Genomic DNA, 25,261 nt, shown 5'->3' with positions numbered 1-25,261 from the left:
CCTGAGGTCAGGAGTTCGACACCAGCCTGGCCAACATGGCAAAACCCCGTCACTACTAAAAATACAAAAATTAGCCGGGCGTGATGGTGCACGCCTGTAATCCCAACTACCCAGGAGGCTGAGGCAGGAGAATCCCTTAAACCCTTAAACCCAGAGGTTGCAGCGAGCCCAGATCGTACCACTTCACTCCAGCCTGGGTGAAACAGCAAGATTCTGTCTCAAAAAAAAAGTGGAAAAAATAACAAATAGAGAAAGAGCTTTGCTATATGCAGCCTTCAGCACTTAGGTTATTTCTCAAATTTACATAAAGACTTATTATCATCTTGACTGCAATCATGTAGAAAATGAACGGGTATAAAGTACATGAGGACAATTTAATAAAACCAGCTTTCTTTTCTTATAAAATCTCTGACGAAAGGAATCATTAGACAGAGAGTTGCCTTGTATTTACGCAGGTCATGAGGCATGTCATCGTGGTGATGTGCCCTTGGCAAGAAGTCCTTAATTAGAAATTCCTCGAGAGCTGCTCCCTGTAGGTGCTTCCTATGACAAAAAGACAAAATAATTTACTAGGGAAGCCCTTACTAAGGACCCAACATCCAGACACAGGTGAGGGAAAAGAAATTTGCTGTCAGCTGAAGAGCAACAAGTATCATGATGGGGTGCTGGATTTTGAATGAGGGTCTCTCCACCATATTAGTAGTAAGTATCATTTTTGTCATTCAATTTTAAATATATAGATTGAATAGTCTTTGATTTTTAGGAAAACTTGTATAGGAATGCTAAATAGCTTGAAGTATTACTCTAGTTAAAAGACTAAAACTTGTTAGAAAACATTCAGTAGATATACTTAATTTCCCCTTATAGAATCATGCAAAGTTGTTTTCCGATTGAGCTCATTTTTAATTATTTTTAAAGTCAAGTAGTTTGTTTTTGCATAATGTATGAGTGTTTCTCTAAATCAAATGAAGTCTTTGAATTAGACTATGAAATTGGAATTTTTCTAGAGAACTCTCGGAGTTGTTTTTAAAGATTTCCTCCTTCTTGACATCATTGTCAAGCAACATTGATTAAGAAGGTTTTGTAGTTTCATTAAATCACTTAAAGTTGACTCATATGTGTTTAAAATCTTTTTAATAAAGGTAATAATGTATTACCATTATAATCCTATTAAAAACTCATCTATGAGAAATAAATATGTGGAGTAATTCTGATTAATATTGAGAAGCTCTTCATTCCACTTTAAAAGAAGAACACCAAGCGGTTTTGAATAGAGAAAAAGCTTGAAGGTAGTATTCATTGGTTCTCTTTCCTTTCTACTCTAGCTCTTATGGCTGGGAATAAATTTTTATCTGTTTATTGACACGTTCTACTGGTATGAAGAGGAGGAGTCTTTCCATTACACACGAGTTATTTTGGGTGTAAGTATAGTTTATGATTAAACATTATTTTTTCAGAAAACAAAATGCATTTTATTTTCCCTGGATCCTTGTTTTCCCTGAATCTCTTTTTTATGTCTTTACATGTGGACAGTCAACACTGGCTTGGGCACGAGCATCTGCACTATGCCTGAATTTTAACTGCATGCTAATTCTAATACCTATCAGTCGAAACCTTATTTCATTCATAAGAGGGACAAGTATTGTAAGTACTAAAATATTTGAAATAATCTCAACTCTTATGACTCCCCCATATAAGTGCCATGGAAAACAAAAAATGTACTTTATTATGAAATTCTCAGTAATTCTGTTTAAACTTGGGTTTCTCTGTTAGAAATAACAGAAAGGCTAAGACAGAAAAACAGTAATCAGTACATCTATCTGATTTGGCTTTGGCTGTTGCCATTGATTTCCTACATGACACTCAACTCATTGCTCAACAGTTTCCTGATATATTTGCCCCATGAAGATGGAAGCATTATAATAGCTGGAACCATCATTGTTTCTGATTGAAGGAAGATAAATAAGCTTTTGAGACAAACACCACCAGGAAACATCTCTCTGGGTTCTCACCCACAAAAGCATAATCACAGTACATAGATTTTATTATGTAGATTTTAACCTCTACCAAACATAATGGGATATTTCTCAATTATATTGATTTAACTGTGTTAGGAACTTACCTGTGCTTCCTGTCAAACAAAATAGCATGCAGAGAATGAGACCTTCAAAAACTTTTACCAGGTAAAATACTGTATTATGCAGGCATCCCTCATTTTATTGCACTTCCCTTATTGTACTTCTCAGATACTATGGTTTTTACAAATTGAAGACTTCTGGCAACCCTGTGTGGAGCCAGTATACTAGCGCCATTTTTTCCAATACCCTGTGCTCACTTTGTGTCTCTGTGTCAGCATTTTTTAGCAATAAAGTATTTTTTAATTAAAGCATGTACTTTTTTTTAGACATAATGCTATTGCACACTTAATAGACTACAGGATGGTATATATATAACTTTTATATGCACTGGGAAATCAAAACTTTTGTGTGACTTGCTTTATTGCAATATTTGCTTTATTGCAGTGGTCTGAAATCAAACCCACAATATCTCCGAGGTATGTCTGTATAATCATCATCATGATTTTATGAATATTTATATATAAATGCATATTTGCCTTGGTATATATAGGAATAATTTGCGGACTACCTAAAACACATGAATGAGGATGATGGCTATCATCTTAAACTTTTAAACAAAGAAGCTGAGTGAGGCATGTATTTTGGCAGGCTTATTTAAGAGTTTGGAATTATAACCAGAGAACTAATAAGTCAATCATTTTTGAGTTGAGAGTTCAGCAAAGCAACTAATAACCTTTTGATTTGCCTGTTTGACTAATGGCCATTAACTTTTGTGTCACATAGCCCCACTTTAAGCAGTTTAGAGGCAAAGCCTGATTCCTACTCTCTTAACTTTCATGACATTGTTTTCATTGTAATTTTTCCATAAATCAGGCATTTTTTTTGTTACTCTAGTGCTGCAGGGGACCGTGGAGGAGGCAATTAGACAAAAACCTCAAATTTCACAAACTGGTCGCCTATGGGATAGCTGTTAATGCAAGTAAGTACTTATTAATTGCTCAATGGATTTTACAATATCTGATGCCTAACTTCATAGTTTTGTTTTAACTCTGCCTTCCCCAAGTCTCACCCTCAGGTAAAAGAAAACTTTGCCCTTTATCTGACCCTGTAAACCTTATATAAATGGGTTTTTACATTTTCAATTTATACTTACCTATGAGTTTTCCCCTACCAAGGCCTCAGCTGGTCAAAGAAAAGTTGGTGAAACTTCATTTGTGAATAGTTAAGCTTGTTAATAATACAATAATAAATACTTACTTGAAAAAGGAACACTTTGTTAGTCAATATAATTCACTTTGGAAATAAAATTGACCTCTGTTCAAAATCTTATTCACAGTCGTAGGAAAATGACTGTCAAACAGTATCGTGGGCAATAAAAAAGAAAAAAGAAAAGAAAGATCATGTGAGCAAAGTTCTGAATCGTATTGAGGTAACAGACATAAAAGGGTCTTGAAAAGACATGAAGCTTTATCAGCATATAAAGTGTTATTGCTATTATTATATTTCTAATTCAAGAGGAAGGCACTAGAAATTAGCATCCAAGGCCAAGGTTAAACTCTGATGAGGAAGAAAGGAGGAGGAGCAGTCATCAACCAGCTTGTGGTTTTGCTGGAAAACAAAGACATTGAAATAAAAGGCTATCTGAGCGATAAAGAGTTATGATTCAGGACTGTTTCTCTCAAACTAATTTAACTATAAAATGTTTTCCTCATTTGTTTTTATCCTCTCATGCATTAAAAAAAAAAAAAGCAGAGTAAAAGGAACACTCAAAACAAATGTGAATTTAATTAAGCAACAAGACATGACAGACGGTGCCCGAGTGCCAATTAACACAACTTTGGGTGTGCAGTGAGACATGAGGGGAAGATGCTCCCCCTGATTGTCTTCAACACTGGATTAAACCAACCCGAGAACTGCTTTGTAAAAGGTCTTTGTGGTTTGTTAGGAAATAAGAGTAAAAAGACATCATGTCCTAGAGAAAACCAGCTCAGGGATAAAGGGGAAAAAATAAGGCTGGTTCATCTTTGTATTCCAAGGCCCACAATAGTGCTAAGTATGCGTAGGCACCAATAACCTTTCATGAATGAGCGAACGCATGAAGGAATAAAGACTCAGGGAAACAGATTTTGGCTCAGGAATGGAAATCTTTTCCGGACCTTGAAAATTATCTAAAATTAGAATGAAGTTCCCCTAAGAATACTGAATTCCCCATCATGGGTGATGTCCAAACAGAGACCAGATCGCTCCTTGATAGGCTCATCACAGAAGCAATTCAAGGAATCTCCAGGCTTCCTTTAAAACCTTAAATAGCTTGATTTCTGCATAACCCAGTAAAATGGCAAGAATATTATCACAATACAATAGCTTTAAGACAGAATTGAACTCTAAGAGAAAGTTTTAAAGATATTACAGAGAGCAGGGGGGAAAAACAGCCAGCATCAAAATACATCAGAAAAGAGGCTGGGCATGGTGGTTCACGCCTATAATCCCAGCATTTTGGGAGGCTGAGGCAGGTGAATTTCTTGAGCTCAGAAGTTCGAGACCAGCCTGGGCAACATGATGAACGCCCGTCTCTACCAAAAATACAAAAAAAATTAGCTGGGCGTGGTGGTGCATGCCTATGGTCCCAGCTACTTGGGAGGCATTGGTGGGAGGATCGCTTGAGCCCAGGAGGTGAAGGTTGCAGGGAGCTAAAATTGTGCCACTGCACTCCAGCCTGGGCAACACAGTGAGACCCCATCTCAAAAAGAAAAAAAAAATACAACAGAAAAGAAAGCAAAGAATAAGAAAAATGTGTGTTATGAAATAGCTTTCTCCTTAAACTTTTGGGCATGTACATTTCTTTATAGGTAATCGTGTATCAATAATACCAATACATTAGAAACGTATAATGAATATCCCCCGTGTTAAAGATACCCTGAAAGCAGCTACAGCTTTCTGAAACTAGTGTGGTCAGGGCTGTTTTAGGATGGAGTATAATTTAGTATAAGCAACAGTTGACTAAAATCAGGTAACCAAATTATTTTATACCCCTGCTACTGATTGGTAGTATGATATCTGATAAGCTCCTCATGCTCTTTCTTCTGTGGAGTTAAAAGAATATTAATACAGGCCGGGCGTGGTGGCTTATGCCTGTAATCCCAGCACTTTGGGAGGCCAGGGCAGGTGGATCACCTGAGGTCAGGAGTTGGAGACCAGCCTGACCAACATGATGAAACCCCGTCTCTACTAAAAATGCAAAAATTAGCCAGGTATGGTGGTTCACGCCTGTAATCCCAACTACTTGGGAGGCTGAGGAAGGAGAATCGTCTGAACCTGGGAGGTGGAGGTTGCAGTGAGCCGAGAATGCCCCATTGTACTCCAGCCTAGGCAATCAGAGCAAAACTCTGTCTCAAAAAAAAAAAAAATTTTCAATGAGATGTACAGATTATTGTCAGGACCAGAGTTAGTTGGAAATTTGCAGAATACAGGGTTATTCACTTGCTGCTATTGCAAATAAAATCAAATCCAAAGGCCTTAGCCTGACCAAGGGCTCCAGTGACCTTGCATGTGCCCCCTGCCTGTGCCCCCGCCACAGTCTTATCTCCTGCCACATCCCCCTGGCTTTTCCCCTTGGGCACACCCAGCTCCTAGGAGTTCCTAAGCATTCTGTGCCTTTGCTCCAGGGATCCTCTTTGCCTGAAATGCTCTGTCCTCCTCGTGGCGCTAAATGGGTGAGACATGGCCACGCCCAGGACTCATATCCTGGACCACCTCCCCCAACGCAGCCACTTCACTGAGGGGTCTAAGGTCATACTTTCTACCACAGAGTGAAATTCATTCCCCAGAAGCTGATCACCTCCAGGGCTGAGCCTGTGCCTTACGCATCTTGGCTGCCCTGGTTTCTGGCACACAAGAGGTCCTCAACAAATTTGGTGAAAACTGAGGATGAGTAAGAGCCAGCCAGCAGGCAAGAGAGGTTGAAGGAATCACTGGGAATGGTACAGGACACATATGCATGAGTTGTTCGGGGAGTCATGAGCAGTCTGGGGTGGACTGAACAGAGTGTGGGGAGGGAAAAGATTCAAACGATGCCGATTGTCCAAGATAATACATTCACATTCTGCTGCAACCAGAGAAAGCAGGGTGCTCTTTCTCCCTCTTTCCCTCACACATCCCTGGAGAGAATCAAGTGTTCTCTCCGGCCCCCTTCCTCCTGAACCCCACTGCTTTGCCAGGCTCCCAGATATCTCCTGGGGCTCCCCCAGCAGGGTCAGAACTGCAACCCAGAGCAAAGTGCCCCTCGTCCCACTCCTCCACGGCAATCAGCAGAGCTGCGGTGTTTCCACTCCCCGCAAACGCAAGAGGCTGGGGAGAAAGCTCTCCGCTTCTCCCAAACCCTGACAAAGCAATTATTACATTTCACATGAACGAAGAAATGCGTCTGGCAACTGCGCTTTTAGGAGGAAAAAAAATGCTAAGCCTTGGTTTCATGGAAACACCTCTGCTTTTCACATTTTGTTCTTCTGGTAGATTCACTTGGGAGCAGCTGAAAATGTCCCTGCGCTTATTTTATTAGCATCGCCCATTATGCTGCATTTCAAATAGCTGGCTGGCTTAATAGAGGTGTGTAACCTTGGAAAAAGTGCGACCACATCGAAGTTTGCTTGCCAACCTCTAATTTCTCATCCGTTCCCCTATAAGCTGAACTGCAGACTTTAATTGGTCAAATCATTAAAGGATGTAATTAGAGACTGGTGGAAGAAGGTGAGGGAGGAGGAGGGAAGAGGCAAAACAATGGTATCTGTAATCAAGGACATCACGGAAAATGCAGTGACAGAAACTCTTCTTTTGGCTTCCTGCCTTCCTGCTTGTCTGCCTATGATAAGAGCTGCCGGAGCATTCTTCAACCACTAATAAATCATTTTCAGGGACCTATAACCCTACGGGTATAAAAATCATAGTTTCACAGCCTCTTCGTTCTTATTAATGCAGATCTTTCTGGAGTCCCTGGTCCACAGCAGACCTTGAAGACCCTTCCAATTGAAAAGTAGTACCTTGAGCTCCAGCTTCCATCAAGGGGTGTCTAAATAGTGACCCAGGCAGCAATCCCTGGCAGAGTCGGCAGCTTGTTTCTGCCAGGTTCCAGGAGTGAACAATTAGCTGAGTGCAGCTCCTGATGAGTTGCAAAATTAGTCTACAAACATCAATAAACATAACAAGGGCAGGATGAGAGGACAGAGCACAGAATAAGGATGCCCAGAAAATAAAGATTTGGAGACCCAGGCTTGAGAATAGCCCTAAACGCACAAACTCTTCAGTCCTGACCCCTCAAGGATTGCTCCTAACCAGTTCCCCCTGAGGCTCTGGGAGCTTCAGGGAAGCTCCATCCCCGGTCCTGCGTGACAGGATTTCATGTGATTTACAAATGCGTGGCACACACAGGGTGCCAGAGTCAACGAATCCTTCTACAGAAATCAGACCACAGGTTTAAAAGTTTGCAGCCAAATTCTGGCTGCAGAAGCATAGCCAGAATCTGTCCCTGGGTCCTTGTTTCTGAAGGCTGCTTAATTAGGAGGTGACTGACTCCAAAATGACTGTTATCACTGACAGGCAGGCAGAAAGACAGCAAGGACAGACCACAATTCCAAGATTCCCCCCAGTTATCTTCACTTTGATCTCCTGAAAACCAAAATGAAAGAAGGAAGGTAAAATAACTTTTTCAGGGCAACTGGCTCTAATAGTAGCCTTTATGATTTGGTTTTTTTTGTTCACTCTTCAATGGAAAGCTCCTTATTTGAACTCAGAAGTTCACATACCAATTAAATGCGCATGTGTAGTGTTTCCAAAATTGCTGCTGTCTTAAAAGTACTTCGGGGAGAACACAAAATTGTAGAAAGATCCAGCTATAGCACCTTTTAGCCTGGCACAATTGAGTGGGTTATGGAAATGTGTGTCTTGCGGTCCTCCAAGGGCACAGAAGTGCGTACTATAGAAAGTCCACAGAGGCCCAGGAAGAGCTCCCCCGCATAGCTAATGGCATTGGATTTACCGCAAGACTGAAGACACCCATTTAAGCCAGAGTTGGCTTTGGAAACATGAAAACATGAGCTTCGTGTTTGCATTACTTCCATATTGGTCTACAAATCCCTTTTAGATGATAAATATGTTCCCAGTTAACTTCAGAGAAAGACACAGGAGCCACACAGCTGGAAGGGGGCTTAGATAACCTTGTTTAGTACAATCTACCCATTTCACAGATGGGAAAAAAAGGGCCTGAAAGAAGTTAAGTGACTGAGAAGTATCCTCTTCAGTATTCTTTCTGTTACATACTAATATCAAATCTAATAACATGAAATGATATTGATGACTAAGAGAGAGAGAAATCAAACCACGTCACTGTTTTATCCCATCTCTGTAGCCCTTGTCCCTGTAACATAAACAGCATGGCTACTTATATTTTTAAAAACCTAAAATGTAGAAGGGAAGGAATGGAAAATATAATGTCTAAAAAAGAACAAAAATAGTATCTCCCCTGGTGTCTATGAAGTCACAACAATTCTGAATTTAGCGGTTGGTATATCTTTAGCTCCAAGCCAAGATTGCTGGAAAATTAGGATCAGATCTAAGAGGAAAATAAAATGTTTAGACAAACAAAATTGGTATAAGCAGTTTTCTCTCTGAGAATGCCTGAGATAAATAAAATATTCCACTTTGTTTGTTCTACCTTGTGAAAGAAAACAAAATGGAGGTAGTGAGAGCAAGGGAACATGTAAGACATGAACTTTAAAGTGTGTGACAAATACTGGAGAGAATAGTTTTTACACATTCCCTCAGAAGCTGCCTCTTGAAAACCATCTGGGGCTTTCTCGTACTCCTTCATTACTTTCTTCAGCTCTGTTATGGGAGACCTGACAATAAGAATAAATAAATAGTTGAATATCTTTGTTCATTCAAGCAACATACTTAAATTTAATTTAACAGTGTCAAATTCTCATGTGGAAATCAATCTAACAGAAAACAAATTGCGATCAACAACTAATTACAGGGGAGAAGAACGTTATAAAATATAAGGCCAGACGTGGTGGCTCACGCCTGTAATCCCAGTACTTTGGGAGGCCAAGGAGGGCAGATTGCCTGAGCTCAGGAGTTTTAGACCAGCCTGGGCAGCATGATGAAACCCCATCTCTACTAAAAATTAGCTGCGCATGGTGGCACGTGCCTGTAATCCCAGCTACTCAGAGGCTGAGGCAGGAGAATTGCTTGAACCCGAGAGGCAGAGTTTGCAGTTAGCTGAGATCGTGCCATTGCACTCTGGCCTGGGTGACAGAGTAAGACTCTGTCTCAAAAAAAAAAAAAAAAAAATTATAAAATATAAAAAACTTATCCTGCAAAAAAAAAGTTATAAAATATAAAAACTTATCCTGCCTTCTCTTTCTGACTATCACACATGGATTATGCAATGGTAAACACATCAGTAAACTTGGTCCGAAGCTCAGTTTCTATTTCTGTAAATTGGGAACAGCTTCACTCCCTGTCTGGAGTGCCCTAGTCTATGGAGAGAGAATTAAAGAAAGCTAGGAGGAGAGGAATAAGGGTCAAGGGGCAGAATATAAAAGGAGCATTCACACCAACCTACAATGAGGACTCCAAATATTGTGATCAGCCAGAAGCCTTAGAAATGGTTGGACTCTAGATTAAAGACACCAGGTAAACCATTCAGAGTTTTATCTAAGCCCATAGAAAAAACTAGTTTTCAATTAAAAATCAGGTATGATAATTGCTCATTAGTCAAACGAAGCAATACAGCTTGATGGTCAAAAGATGGGGCACCTAGTCACGCAAACCACTAAACCACTTTCATCACGAATCAACAACAAATTCCTTAACTCTTTGAATACTGGTCTGTGAAATGAGAAGAAGGCTGATACCTGAGGAGGGTTAAATCAGATAATATGCCTACAGCATTTACAACAGTGTCTGTTGTATAGTAAACATTCGATATGTTTGCTATGAGACGTACTACTTGCTTTTTAAAGACTTCGAGATAATTATCAGAAAACAGCAATTAGAAATACTGGACAATGTTTATGTTCAATTTAGCAAATAGTTTCCATTTTGCATGTAGCATATTGGAAAGGACTCCTGCTAGATAAGCCTTTCCAGCTTTGTGGATGCTGAGGCTAAACAAGGCAGCCCCTTCATAGACATGGCTGTATATGTTGACAAAACACCTCGGGAGGAAATACAGTACCTCATGGGTGCTAACCTCTCTGAAGCCATAAGGAGGCAGTAAACATCATGATGCAGAAACACTATCACGTGCTTTGCCTTCTTGGGTGAGCCTCAACCTGAAGTGTATTTGACTTGATTTTCAACTTAAAGGCTAAAGAAAAATATATATATTATATATATATATAGCACATATATATATGCATATATCAGCAGAGAAAACACTACTCCAACAAGGTTGTATTTATAGATTGATTTTCCGACCCTTTCATTACCCCTTCTACCTTTCTTCAATCTCATTGCCACTAGGCAAATAATTGTCAGATACAAACTGGTGCTGAGGTTTCAAGGATGAAGAAAGTCCATCCTTGAGAAGTCAAAGTTCATCGGGGGGGTGCAGGGATAAATAGATACTGCAATAGTAATATCTGAGAAATGCTATGATCATACTATCATTTGTGCTGGTGAAATTGAAGAATGTGTGATAGAAGTCAACTATTGAAATGAGTTGTAAGGCATGAGTAGAAAATTTTGTAAATCAGAAAAGGGAGTGATGGCAGGAACTCAGATGACAAAGAAAAGAGGTTGCATAGAAGATAGCATTTCTAAATAAATCTGCTCCTAGGACCACAGGGACCAAAATGACACAAATATTCTCAGAAGTTCTTGCTGTTTCTTTTTCCCCATCACATCTTCTTCCATACCTCAACCCACAATGTACAACCATGGAGGATCCCGTAACTCACTCACAACCTGTATAGACTATATGATAGTCATAGGCCCTGCTACTTCTCACTGTGGGTGCAGAAGAAAAGAAGATATCAACTGGGAAATTATCTATACCCTGGGCAATGAATTCTCATTTCACACACGAATCTGATCCCAATGGCAGTTATCAACTGGCCACCCAGCGGGAGTTTCATTTGCAGGAAAAGCATCGGTATGTCGTTGTCTCGGTGTGACTGCTGGCTTCCCAACAGATTTGGAAAGAGCAGCATCAGACACAGAATCCTCAGGCCAGACGATGCTGTGTTCTTAAGCTTGTTCTCTTCATTTAGAATTTAGACACCACCAAGTCCCAGAATTAGAAAGCTCCATTTACTTCTTAAGAATATATAGAAGGTATGTTTAGTTCCATGAATAATGGCTTATTTCAATCCACCAGAAATAACACATGCAAATTTATGTGTGAATGTGTATGTGCAGGGGTATATATACATATAGAGTAGTCCGTCCTTGTCTGCAGGGTATACATTCCAAGACCCACAGCAGATGCCCGAAACTGTGGATAGTACTGACCCCGACTGCCATCCATCAGAACATGTTCCTTTTCATGTCTTCCACCCACAAATGTAATGCTTTTTTCATCATAAATAAGCACTTATCACGCATTGTGGCTGTAACTTTTGCAGTTTGAGGTGTGACAGCAAAACTAGCACAAATTTTTAATTCTTCACAATTTCAGATAGATTTGTTCTTACCGTAGATCTTAGCAACTTCCACATACAGTTTTTTTCCTTTCCTTATTAAGCACAGAACTTTCACCTTTTCACTTAAAGGAAGCACTTGATGGCTTCTCTTTGGTGTAACCGAATTGCCAGCATCACTACTTTCCCGCTTTGAGGCCAGTTTTTAGTAAAATAAGGATGACTCGCACACAAACACTGGGATACCATGACAGTTGATCTGATAACCAAGAGGGCTACTGGGTATGCTGGACAAATGGATGATTCACATCCCAGGTGGGACAGAGCAGGATGGCATGAGATTTCATCATGCTACTCAGAATGGCATGCAGTGTAAAACACAAATTGCTTATTCCTGGAATTTTCCATTCAATATTTTCTGATTGTGGTTGACCTCAGGTAACTGAAACTGGGGAAAGTGAAACTTTAGACAGGGGGGACTACTGTACACTAAAATGCGTAAAGGAATAAACAGAAAATACAGTGTCTGAAAGAGAACAAAAACAATCTCTCTCCTGGTATCTATCATTTACATCATATACATATATATCAGCATGCATAATGTACAGTATTCTAGAATAATGCTTTCCGATTTCTTAAGAAGTTATATATAATTGTTTCTTTTAGAATTATTTCATATATAATTATGCTGAGATATCATAACATTTATTCCACTTCCGTAATAACTACACACTTTAAATTATGATGAACTGATATTTACTTTATTTATTAATATAACTTAAATAAATGAGATTTTTATACAGTATCATATACATACATATCAGCATGTATAATGTACAGTATTCTAGAATAATGCTTTCCAATTTCTTAAGAAGTTATATATAATTATTTCTTTTAGAATTATTTCATATATAATTATGCTGAGATAGCATAACATTTATTCCACTTCCATGATAACTATACACTTTAAATTATGAAGAACTGAGATTTACTTTATTCATTAATATAACTTAAATAAATGTGGAGATTTTTGTACAGTGTCTTTGGAAGTATTCAATCCACTCCACTCAAAGCACTGGGAAAGATGTGTAAATAAATCACTTTTCCTTGGAGACTACAAAAACCAGAACAGAGAAACTTGAGCACAGAGACATTTTTTAGTAACTAGGGAGAAAGCAAGCCACAGGGTGCATGTTTGGTGTTGTCTCCTCGTCCTAGCCATCCACATCGTGGCGCATTTCTTCAACCTGGAACGCTACCACTGGAGCCAGTCCGAGGAGGCCCAGGGACTTCTGGCTGCACTTTCCAAGCTGGGCAACACTCCTAATGAGAGCTACCTCAACCCTGTCCGGACCTTCCCCAAAGTGAGTTCCTGCATGCTAACAAGCTTCTCCCCTGAAAAATCCGTCCTTTTCCAGTCCTCTAATCAGGAACGCTATATTGAAAAGCTTTTAATAAAAGAGCTGGAGAATGAATTTACATGTGAATTTGTTTTTAATTTCACATTTTCTAAAAAGTTATTTTTCTATCATTAATGTTGCTGGAAAGTTATGAGCAAGGAGAAAAAGATACGTCACCTAATTAATTTATATATATACGCACACGCACTAGAAATGCAGTAACCTGTTAAATTCCTAATATTTTAAAATTTAACATTTTAAAAGCAGTTTATGATTAGATATTTTTTCACTGATGTTAGACTCATAAAGAAGGTGAAGTGCCATCTAAACACAGAGATCATAAATTGGATGTCTTCATTTTCAGTCTGCAGATTGTTTTCTGGATCTCTTCTCCGAATGCCTCATACATTTGCACATATGTGAATAGCTGCTTTGCCAAATCAGATACTGGGCAAAGCAGCTAATTTCATAATGAGACCTGCACGGCCAGTGACATCATTAATGCTAATTACCTGTGTGCACAGACTGTCAGCAGCTATGGGGAACAAAAAGAAAACCAAAAATGTAGCCACAGCAATCTATGTTCCGAGATGAAGACAGTCGTCTCCCTTAATTCACCCCTACCTCTTTCTTTGTGGTTGATCTCAGTTTTTTTCCATGTACCACCGTATTTGCATATGTGTGCAGCACGTTGACCAGACTAAGAATATCTTTATTGCCAAAGAAAAGCCCTAAGGCAATACACTTCAGCAGTGAAAATCCGTCCATTCTTATCCAGGCCATCTAAGTGACCATTTCCCCATGCAGCCTTATTTAAAGAACAAAAACTCAAAATCCGGTTTTGGGACACTTGTTCCATGTCATGTCCCCTAATTAACCTAAGAAGATTTTCAATATCAGGCCATGTATCAGGTTTAGTTGAGCTACCTTTTCTTTTATTTTTTATTTTTATTTATTTATTTTTTTTGAGACGGAGTCTCGCTCTGTTGCCCCTGCTAGAGTGCAGTGCCACGATCTCAGCTCACCGAAAGCTCCGCCTCCTGGGTTCACGCCATTCTCCTGCCTCAGCCTCCCGAGTAGCTGGGACTACAGGTGCCCGCCACCACGTCCGGCTAATTTTTGTTATTTTTAGTAGAGACGGGGTTTCACTGTGTTAGCCAGGATGGTCTCGATCTCCTGACCTCGTGATTCGCCCACCTCGGCCTCCCAAAGTGCTGGGATTACAGGCCTGAGCCACCGCGCCCGGCTTGAGCTACCTTTTCTTAGCTGACAGCTATTGGAAGCAAAAATTTCACACTTCCGAATCAGAACTATAGCTGCCCTAACGAGTGGGGATGCCTTTGTGTCAGTCCATTGAATCACAGCCTTTGGGCACCTACTAAGGTTACTGTTTTTCCCCACTAAGACGCTGGAAAATCCATTGCTACACACACTCAAGAATAAATCTCAACATTTTGCATAGTCTATATAATAAATAGTATTTATTAAAAATACTTTTCAAGCAATGTGATTATATATTTACTAGCAAAATAATTAAGCTACTACCAATGCAGTAATTTCAAAATTTTAGAAGCAATATACTATGTAAGTACTAATTAAACTCAGGAAACCCTCTAATTTAGGGTATTTGGAGAGAGATGAGTATCAGTAACACAGAGTGTACATTATAGAGCATTTTTAGAGATGCAGTGGGATTGTTTTGGAGGATACACTGCAGCTCTAACCAGTCTATAAATGTGTTGCAAGAACAGAGACATGGCGATTTGCCTTAATAGGCAAGGAAGAATGATGTGAAATTAGCACATCATATGATGTAAATGGATTTCTAAAATGCCTGAATATACTTGAAAAGAAAATATTTTAAATGTTTGAGACATACCCCTTTCAATTTTATTTCCACTCTTTGCTCTATGAAGAAAAAACAAACAATGAAGAAGTCCCTGTCCAAATTACCTCCAGATCTCAAAGCCGCCCAAATTAATGAGATTTTACTGACAAAAGATATAGTGAGTTTATTGAGCTCGTGGCCGTCTCAACGATAGTAACACAATGTATGAATACTAATGACTTGGCAAGAACATGGGAAATTCACAATGAAAATAAACTGCTGTGTGATGCGTATTCTAAAAGGCTATTTTACTGTCCCTTGCACTCACAGGTCAGAATTCTGGCCATTTAGCAGTGTCCACCAGATAAGAATAGCTGTACCTTTATTGATCACCTAGGATTTACCAAGCCTTATTCCAGGCCCCCGGAGATGGCGTGAAAGAAGTGCAAGTCATGGTCTTTCCAATTAAAAAGCAAGAGCAAGGAACAACTACCAGGGGAACTGAGTGTGCAGCTGCTTTATTAGGAACGCCCGAAGGGACCTCTCAAAAAAATGTGTTTATTAATGTTAAAATGCAATTAAGCATGGTGATCCACATAATTATTTTAAAGATTAAAAACTTAAAACTCAGATTTATTTTGCAATATTTTATCTTAAAATGCTCTTTTCATGCTGCCCTAATTTCAATCCAACATAATAACTTTGTTTTTTTTCTTTTTTTTTCCCCATTTTGTTATTGTTGTTGTTGTTTTACAGACAGGGTCTCACTCTGTCTCCCAGGCTGGAATGCAGAGGCAGCATCATGGCTCATTGCAGCCTCACACTCCTGGGATCAAATGATCCTCCCATCTCAGCCTACTGAGTAGCTGGGACTATAAGCTCAAGCCACCATGCCCAGCTTTTTTTTTTTTTTTTTAATTTATTTATGTGGGGGTTTTTTTCCGATATAATAACTTTGATGTGAAATGACTCATACAAATAAAAAAATGTGATTGATGAAATGGTATTTTATGAAATTTTAGCAAAGCAAGTAACCACTGTAAGCTGGTGGGAAGGGGGAGGAAGAGGAAGCTCACTTCTTGAGTTGCGCCTGCATCCTCGCTGAGGCTAACGTGCTTCTGAGTGAAACATTGTGAATGGCTCCCTGCTTGAAATTTCAAGTACTGGTCCTAAAAATGAAAAAAAAAAAAAAAAAAAAAATGCCAGGATATTTAATGTCACGGTGTTTTTTTTGTTTGTTTCTTTTTTGTTCTGTTTTTTGTTTGTTTGTTTGTTTGTTTAGAACACAACCACTGAATTGCTAAGGACAATAGCGGGCGTCACCGGCCTGGTGATCTCTTTGGCTTTAGTCTTGATCATGACCTCGTCAACCGAGTTCATCAGACAGGCCTCCTATGAGTTGTTCTGGTACACACACCATGTTTTCATCATCTTCTTTCTCAGCCTGGCCATCCATGGGACGGGGTAAGTCCACACTGCGCTCCTCTGCAAGGATTTTATCTCTGAGAGTCCCAAAATAATCTTAGAAAGTCCTTTAGATGAAGGAGCCCGGCGTGCAGTGACTAAAGGACTCGTACAATGTGTGAAAAGCACATTGACTGTGGCAAACGCTTTTTCAGTAACACTGAAAATAAGCTACATAGATGGTGACGTATTATATTTATTTTTCCTCGCTGACTCTGTTAGTGAGTCTTGGCATGTTTATAAAATTCAGGAATCCTAATGAATGCAGGATGACAGTAGATCTATGTTTCATTCAGCACCTGTTCTGCCATCCAATTTATGTGAGATTACTCAGGATATATATTTTTGACACCAAGATTTCACTTCTGCTTAACCAAAACCATCAACCAGGAAACCCACTGTTCAGGCAGCGACAATGTGTGGCATGGGCAGTCTGGCGTGGGGTCCAGATCCAGCTCTGACACCAGTTATCAGAGTGAGCCCTTCAGGTCCTCTGAGCCTCAGTTTCCCCATTTGACCTCTAGGACCCCATTTTGCCCAGACATCCCATAAAACACTGTTCTGGCATTCAATACCTGCTTGATACGGTTCATCTCTTCATCAGGAAGCTAGCATAGCGCCTGATGTGTTCACTCTCAAATATAATGCTTTTCAATCCTTTAAATATTAATAAATGGCCCTGGACTAATAAATCAATTGCTGTCTGTGAACTAGCTTGTCCCTTTTAATTATTTCAAAAACTGATTGCCTTTTTTTCCATTTTACAATTTTCAAAGCACATTCATATATATGATCAACTTGACCCCCACAACAGTCCTGTCATGTAGAGAAAGTGATGTTGTCCCCATTTCATAAAGAGGAAAAAGGTGTTCTGAGGGTTAAGTGATGCCCTCAAGGTCCCATGATGAATAAACAGCAGAGTCAGATCTAGGACACCAGTCTTTAGACTATCAAACCTTTACTCTGATTTAGCAAGCCCCTGAAGAACAAGTCTTCCGTTTTATGAATTAAACCTTCTTCAACACCAGCAAGAATGTGGCCAGCAATATTGCTAACGCCCTTTTTGGCTTGCCATCAGTAACTCCTGTGTTCCTGCATAGCAGAATACCCTCTTCCGCCCCTCATTCTCCTACCATTGCCACTGCTGAGCGTGGAGGGTCCTGTCACGGAGGTGGCCTCCGACTCTGCACGGACCTGGAAGAGCATAGCTGCAGAGTGGCATGGCCTAGGAAGTCACACATGCCTTGGTGACTCTGGGTCCCATGTAGGGCCCACAGACAACGCTTTGGGATTTGCCCCTCCGCAAGTCAACAACCCCTCCAATCTCCCTCCTCACCGTTAATGCTCCTGTCTTCTCAGCCCCCTACTTCTGGAAGGGGGTGGCAGCTCTGCCACTGCCACTGCCTGTGCCTAAGACTTCTCCCATGGTCCCTCAGCTGGTGGACAGAAACACATTCTCCAAGGAAGAAGTGCCCCTGAGGCTGCATTTTACCCTAAAAGACTGCCTGTGCCTCTGCTGAGCCTTAGTAACCGGGTCAGTCCACATTCACCCATACTCTGCTGCCTGGCTAGAGGCTTTCCATTCTCTTTCAGCTAGAGGTCTCTGGGATTGGCTCTTCTGAATGTGGAAATCTCAACATTCCTTTTTTGTACTTGGGGTGGCCAAGGTGGATGGTGTGTAGTCCCAGTGTGTTCCAACTTAGAGATTGTCAGTCCTCCCTTTCTACTGCTGATTCTGCCCCCGACGCCGGGGTTGTTAACCCCTGAAGCACAATTATGAGGCTATCTATAACTCAGGGGAGTCTAGAAGCCCTATTCACAGACATGATGTGCTTACCCCCCTAAACATACGTCCCCCGCGTCCACACCCTGGGGCATTGTAGAAGCACAAGAGAATTTCAATGGGCAGTGTTTCGTTGGAGATATTTTTGATATCCAAATAACATCTCATAAGATGAAATTTTTAGTCATTTTAACCTAGTTGAAAAGCTTATTTTAGGATAAGGGCCTCATTTAATCTTCTCAGTGTGAAGTATTCTACAGCTACTGTTTACAGCAAAAGCAATTTGCAAATTCTACACAAAGTGCCAAGTGAAAGTAGGATTATTGGAATGTGTTAAGGCCCACTAATCTTCCTATTATGGGATGGCATAGATGAAGACATTTCAAAAGTTTAAAATGTTTAAAAGATACAGCATTTGTGGAATGATATGAGGCTTCTTTTAGACATTATGGGGAATGCTGCCTACAGCCTGAGAATGAAAGTGTTAAAGTATCTGGAATCTTTCCTCTGACTCTCACTTACTATTCACCCTGCCTATGTCTGGGCATCATTTGTACATTGGAGATTTACAGATAGTTTTTCTCATCTAACTCAGAGGGATGTTATCAAGTTTGGATGGCTTCCATAAAACAGACTGGGACAAAGGCCAAGATGTCAGTTCTAGCTGACACCAGGCTGTTTCCAAGGGCGTATTACTGCTCCCTCCTCCCATGCCCGCTGATATAACAGAGGCCACACCACTCCACAGGCTGTCCAGGACATAAGTCTGTGTGATGCTAAGGTTTCTCAGTCTAGAGTAGCATGTTTCTCAAAACAGATCAGTGCATTTTATTCACAAACACCTAGGAACTGAACAATTCCCAGATTCCCTGACCTTGATGTCTTGGGCTTTGCTGTCTGTGCACCAAGGAGGAACCCTAGGAGCTTGTACCAAAGCTACTTGTCAAAGGTCAGTCAGGAGTGCACTCATGGCAAATATAATATAGTAGGATTATAGGACTCTTCGTCCAGTGCTCCGTTCATTAAGACTGCCTTCTCTTTCCATTCCTAAATGTATCAATACCGTCTTGAAGACACACTCCATTGTGACCTGTTTTGACTGAGTCAAACACTGGCTTGCTGGTGGTCACTAGGGGAAAAAATGCCATTATTCTGGGCACTTCTTTTGACTTCTTCACTTGAAGACTTCTAAGCACTCAGAAACAACCCAAGGAGGGTAGAAGTTAAATAAATCTGCAAAAGAACCAAATAGTACAAAGTTAGCCAATTAGCCCAAATCAGCAATCAGGACAAGATGAAACCTAATTAAATTCAACAGTCTACAAAAGGATGTGTTCAAACAATTTCCCTTCATTATGAATTCTCTAATATAGACACTTTCAATTTAACACAGGATACCACAGAGGGGCACTTCTTTTCTGGGATCTTCAAAGTTACTCGAAGCTTCTTAAATGCTTATTTTTAAAGAAGCTGGGGGAAATGAATGACAGCCCGAGTTTCAAGAACTGGAAGTGGTATTTCAGAGCTCACTGTAGAATATATACCTGTGGGAGAACAAGACTGCTCAAAATCAGTTTGATGTTTTTTGCTTTTTGTTTTGTTTTGCTTTTCTTAAATAACAAGTCGGATTGTTCGAGGCCAAACCCAAGACAGTCTCTCTCTGCACAACATCACCTTCTGTAGAGACCGCTATGCAGAATGGCAGACAGTGGCCCAATGCCCCGTGCCTCAATTTTCTGGCAAGGAACCCTCGGTAAGAATGAACCCAGGAGCTTTTAAAAATAAATGTCATCACAGTTAAAATACAGAGCTTTTATAGGCTTGGAAAAAAGAAAGCACATTTCACCACTTAGACAAAGCCAACTCTTTATTAAGTGTGCTAATGGAGAAATCAAGTTACAGATAATTTTTAAAGAGGTTTACTGCCAAAAGCACTATGTTCGGCTTTGAAATGTATTCTTCTACTTACCTTTAAATACTGTCTGATATTGTGGGAATTCATAACAGCACAATGATGTCCCTGGAGAAGTCAGCCTTGGGCCTCACCACCCTTCTCTGTGCTCCCTGCATCCTTGGCCACCTGTCCTCTGCATAACTGCTGCCCCAGTCTGAGAATTACGAGCACCCCTGCTCAAACCTAGGTCAATAAACAGCCAAATGAGGCTCAGGCCTTCTTTATAAGCTTGCCTTCTTTCTTTCGACAGCTTTGAGGATCAAAAACTTAGTGTGTCAAACGCATTTACTTCTTGTTCTAATTAAGCTCCTGTAACTGAAATAATGATGATGTTAGCCAAGAAGATACTTAATTAATTTGTGTAGATGATAATGTCCACAGATCTGAAAAGTCAGATTTCCTGGGTAGGTGGTAACCATTACAGTTGGTAGCATAGGGAAAGAGAAATAATATTCCTATCTGGCCTCTTCTGGTATCTTAGTACAGTGCAAATCTTTGGGACAACCAAGTGATGCTTGAAAAAAAATAAATGCATCTGGCAGATAAACAGTAGGAGGAAATAAGTATCCAAAAATACATAACTTAAAACATGGAATAACAGGGTATAATAGTATATAAATGATGAAGATTTAGGAAATTAAGTCATCAACATATGAAGAATATAAGTGATTGCGTTGTTTAAAAAAAAAACCCTCAAATATATTAAATTAAGCACTGGATTTTAAGGGTGAAAGTACTAGGAGGAATGTTTAAAACCGAGAGAACCGGAATAGATGTGCCCATTAGACTGTGGTTCTTTTAATGGCTGGTATAGATTGTCTCTGTCTTAAACTCAGCTCTCAGTAGCCACTATCCAACCTGCATATTAATGAGGAACATGAACACCTCTCTCAAATTTTCAGCTACAGCATCTCCATAAAAAAATCAATACTCCCCCACACCTCATGAATACAGACCAGGGCCTGCTCCCAGCAGCGTTTGCTGGCATTAATTATCATTAAGAGGGGGACTTACTCATCTCTCTCTAACTCTCCCCTGCTCCACTTCCTTGCACATCCAAACTCAGGGTGTCACTCTCTCCCATTATTTGTAATGGATCCTGATTCAAAGCGTGTGTGGCCTATGCAATTACCGCTTGGCTGAACTGTACGATATTCTCTCTGATGTCTTATAGACACTGAATCCAAAAGGCATCCCAAGGACAAGGAAGGGTTCCTGCGCTTCACTGCACCACACCTACTCGGTCTCTGCAAAGCTCCATTTCTCCTCCCTTGCCTCTCTTAACTCAGGGCGTTTTCATGGTTCTCTGATCAATAGAATATGTATCATTTCTCCTTCAGTGGTTCACTGTTCCCAGTGTTAGGACAGAGAATGCTTTGTACGTCACCTCGTGTAAATGGAACTGATTAAAGAAACCAACTGTACCCGGCAGTCCCTCCTCCCCTACTTGTCTCACGTGGAAAATATCAGAGACCATGTCTGATTTGACATCACCAAAATGAAGTGCGTGATGCCCCAAACTCTCTAAAATGGGTGGGGAAGATTATCTGTAAAAATATATGAAGACTGAGTGTCTTTGCCAATATCTCTTTTAGCCCATTTAGAAAGAACTGCATTCTTCCTCTCATTTCTGTAAACATCCAAAGCAATTCTCAAAAAGCTTTCTGGTTCACTCAAGCATAAGAGACCTAAGGATTCCTTTGCTTGGCCCAACCCCATCCTTCCCAGGGATGCTTCCTAGATTTCCCTTACTCTGTTCATCTTCACAGCTTGTCTCAGTCTCCCTTTCCAGCCCAAATGCACTGACAAATACAGGACTCCAGATTCCTGGTTTGCTGCTGATGCAATCCAGTCTCAAAAGATGCCTGGTCGTCCTAGGCCAAAGAAGCACTTTATGTCATTTAACTACAGCATCAACTCATCGTAACCGTAAGGCCGACACGTTGTAATTACTAGGGAAGGCTGTGAGTGGTAAAGGAGAAAGCCCTGACGTAGGTAGAGTCAGTTCAGTGTACTTTCACCGAGTGCCTAAGTGCATTGCTCGGCAGTGCAGTAGACAGGATTCAGAGATGTGGGACCTGCCCCAGGAGATCTGATTGTCTAGAAAAAGAGGCTATTCATAAACACACACATAAAGTAAAATAAAAGCCAGCATGTTCTTATTTTCTGGTAGGAATGAAAAACCAGGAGTGAAAGTGAAGGAAACAAGTTTCATTATTGCTGCTTTTGAATCAACATCGTTTTATTTCTATCATAAAATACTCACTGTAGCGTGACTTTTTGAGCATTTTTTGAAGAAGAAGAAAATAAAGCCAAGAAGCCACGGAGTATTTTAGCATTAAGGAAACTTAGATACTAAATAGCTCTTCCCCGTTATTTAATAGCTGAGGAAATTGAGGTCCAAGCAGTTTCAGTGTCTTACCTATGGTCACAAGAAGCATTCCCAGTAAAGCCACGTTAAAGACCCAGAGCCCCTAACTGTGTGGCCATGAACTTTCTCCTCCATTCGCAGCATTCACTCTAAATCTCTGGCTTCCATAACCCCCATTTTGTCAGCACTCTGCTGCTAGCTACAAGTACACAGCCCCAACATTCTACTTATCTCTGTGAATAAAGCCAAAGTGTTTAAGAGCTTGGAGGGAACTAAATAATAATTTTCTCCAGCTAGTTCCCATTTTACAAAACAGGAAATTATGAACATAATAAATCTCAAGATGTGCCTAGTGGCACAGAGTGAGGGGTGGTGGCCCCAAGGCCAGAATCCAGGTCTTCAGACACCCAGCCCAGCATCTACCTTGACACACGGCCCTCTTGCTCTGAATCAAGGCCTCCTTGCCTTGATTCACTCTTGTCTGTCCTGGGTGTCACTGCAAGGACAGTTCCCTAATATTCATCCCTGGCCATCTCTCCCTCAGGCCCTGACTTCCAGGGGCTCCAGGCACAACACAGGTAACGACACTGGCTACCTCCTCCTGGAGCAAAGGGTATACTAAGATTGAGATGGAGTCGGGGATTAATAACTTATATTCTCCTACCTGAACCGTGGAAAGAAAAATAATCCATTACATTTTATCAACGTGGAAAATATCAGAGACCGTGTCTGATTTCACATCACCAAAATGAAGTGCGTGATGCCCCAAACTCTCTAAAATGGGTGGGGAAGATTATCTGTAAAAATATATGAAGACTGAGTGCCTTTGCCAATATCTCTTTTAGCGCATTTAGAAAGAACTGCATTCTTGCTCTCATTTCTGTAAACATCCAAAGCAATTCTCAAAAAGCTTTCTGGTTCGTTCAAGCATAGAGACCTAAGGATTCCTTTGCTCAGTCCAACCCCATCCTTCCCAGGGACGCTTCCTAGATTTCCCTTACTCTGTTCATCTTTACCACCTCATCCACAGCATAGGGGGACAAAAGGTTTATTCTCTTTGCTGTTCTGAACACATTGCTGGGCCCCACTGAGGCAGAAAAAATAAGTGGGTCAAATTACCTTGTGTTGCCCCCATAGATCTAGCTTTTATGAGGCCAAGAGCCCCCCCAGGAAAAAAAGCAGAGAGGGTTGATGTAGGTGAGAAGAGGGACCACGCAAACAGACTCAGAAATCAACAAAAAGCAATAGACAAAATGAGAAAGGTGACTCAAAGGAAGTAAAAATAATGCTAAAAGGCTTGTGACCCATCAACAGAAGAGACGGAGCCAGATGACTGGTCAGGGAGCACTGAGTAACGGGTCATTCAGTGAGGGGTGGTGAATGTCTGAGTTCTGAAGACCGAGACATCCTTCCTGCCCCCCCAAGATACTATTCAAGGAGTAAGGTGGTGGATTTAGAAAACCTAGGAGGAAGTGTAGGGACATATGAAAAGGCTTGAGTTCTAGCCCTGGCTATCTCTGGTCCACCTTGGACTCTCCAGGCAACTCAGACCCATTCCCAGAATGTCAGGATTTTCCTTCCTTTAATTCTAAAAGAACTAGAGGATATTGAATGTTCCCAATACAAAGAAATAATCAGTGTTTGAGATGATGGATAGAATAATTTACCCTGACCTTATCATGATACGTTGTATGTATCAAAACATCACTATGTACCTCGTGAATATATACAATTATTATTTGTCTATTGAAAACAATAAAAATTTTAAAAAGAAGAAAAGGATTAGAGTAGATTTCTAAGAGCATGCAATATCCTAAAATTCAATGAGTTCATGAGTTTCTAATGTTTCGGAAAACAAGCCTCAGTATCAATTTAGTGCTGGACAGAAAGGACCACGATAATATGGCAATGCACAAGGGAGGTAGCCTGGGGTCCTGGTAAGAACTCAGGCTGGGTAGTCAGGCATACCTGAGTTCACATCTCTACCAGACACCTTCGTCTCTTTATGGCCTTGGACAATTTGGTTGATCTGACTGAGTCTTAACTCCTTCCTCTGTAAAATCAAGATAATTCATATGCCTCATGGGATTGTTCAGTACAAATAGAACTCTTCGAAAATTGTAACTTCCCATTTCTTCCCTTTCACTGAGGAAGACACTTTATGTTGTACAGAGCTCCTGACACAATAGCCTGCTGGTAAATTGATCATCAGTAATGCACATTATACTCATCAAAAGTTAACATAGCATCTGATTTATTTAAAATGGACATTCTCACCATCACAACTCTCTAGACAATTATTGAGCCTTTTGCTGTGATTAGATAAACTTAAATTTAAGGTGCCAGGAAACTGACTTTATATTTTACTCCAAATAATTTTGTGTGTGTGTGTGTCTGTATTTCTGTGTTTATTCAGGCAGACCCTGTAGTTGTGAGGCATTCTTGGCCCAAAAAATTACCATTTGAGATTCTAAAATGTAATTTCTTATGTCCTGTGTTGGGTGAGTAATGTAGCTTTGACTTTGGCTTGAGTTTGGGAGCACTTACGACCCTATCATATGTAATATAAACATCAATCTGCCTTTTTATTTCTTTGCAAATTCAATTATTTCTAATTACATAAAGGCATCATTGATCAAGTAAGCATAAAAACCAATATAGAAGAGTTTAATCTCTTAAATAAGCTTGTAGACTTCAAGAAACAATTGCATGTTATAGTATATAATACAAGGAGACATCTTTGTT

At 40.3% G+C, this 25,261-nt stretch overlaps 1 protein-coding gene across 1 annotated transcript in view; it reads left to right on the top strand.

Annotated features, from left to right (window-relative positions):
• Positions 1-615: 615 nt before the first annotated feature.
• Positions 616-25,261, top strand: part of NOX3 (NADPH oxidase 3) — a 60,274-nt gene continuing 35,628 nt past the window's right edge. Inside the window, exons 1-7 of the mRNA XM_024248914.3 lie at positions 616-702; positions 1,326-1,421; positions 1,534-1,644; positions 2,973-3,057; positions 12,935-13,080; positions 16,227-16,408; positions 19,815-19,944. Coding sequence (XP_024104682.2) covers positions 655-702; positions 1,326-1,421; positions 1,534-1,644; positions 2,973-3,057; positions 12,935-13,080; positions 16,227-16,408; positions 19,815-19,944 — 798 coding nt within the window. The 5' untranslated portion in view covers positions 616-654. The remainder of the gene's footprint in view (positions 703-1,325; positions 1,422-1,533; positions 1,645-2,972; positions 3,058-12,934; positions 13,081-16,226; positions 16,409-19,814; positions 19,945-25,261) is intronic.

This window comes from Pongo abelii, chromosome 5 (assembly GCF_028885655.2).
Source record: "Pongo abelii isolate AG06213 chromosome 5, NHGRI_mPonAbe1-v2.0_pri, whole genome shotgun sequence".
Taxonomy (NCBI): domain Eukaryota; kingdom Metazoa; phylum Chordata; class Mammalia; order Primates; family Hominidae; genus Pongo; species Pongo abelii.
This window is presented reverse-complemented; position numbering and strand designations above follow the sequence as displayed.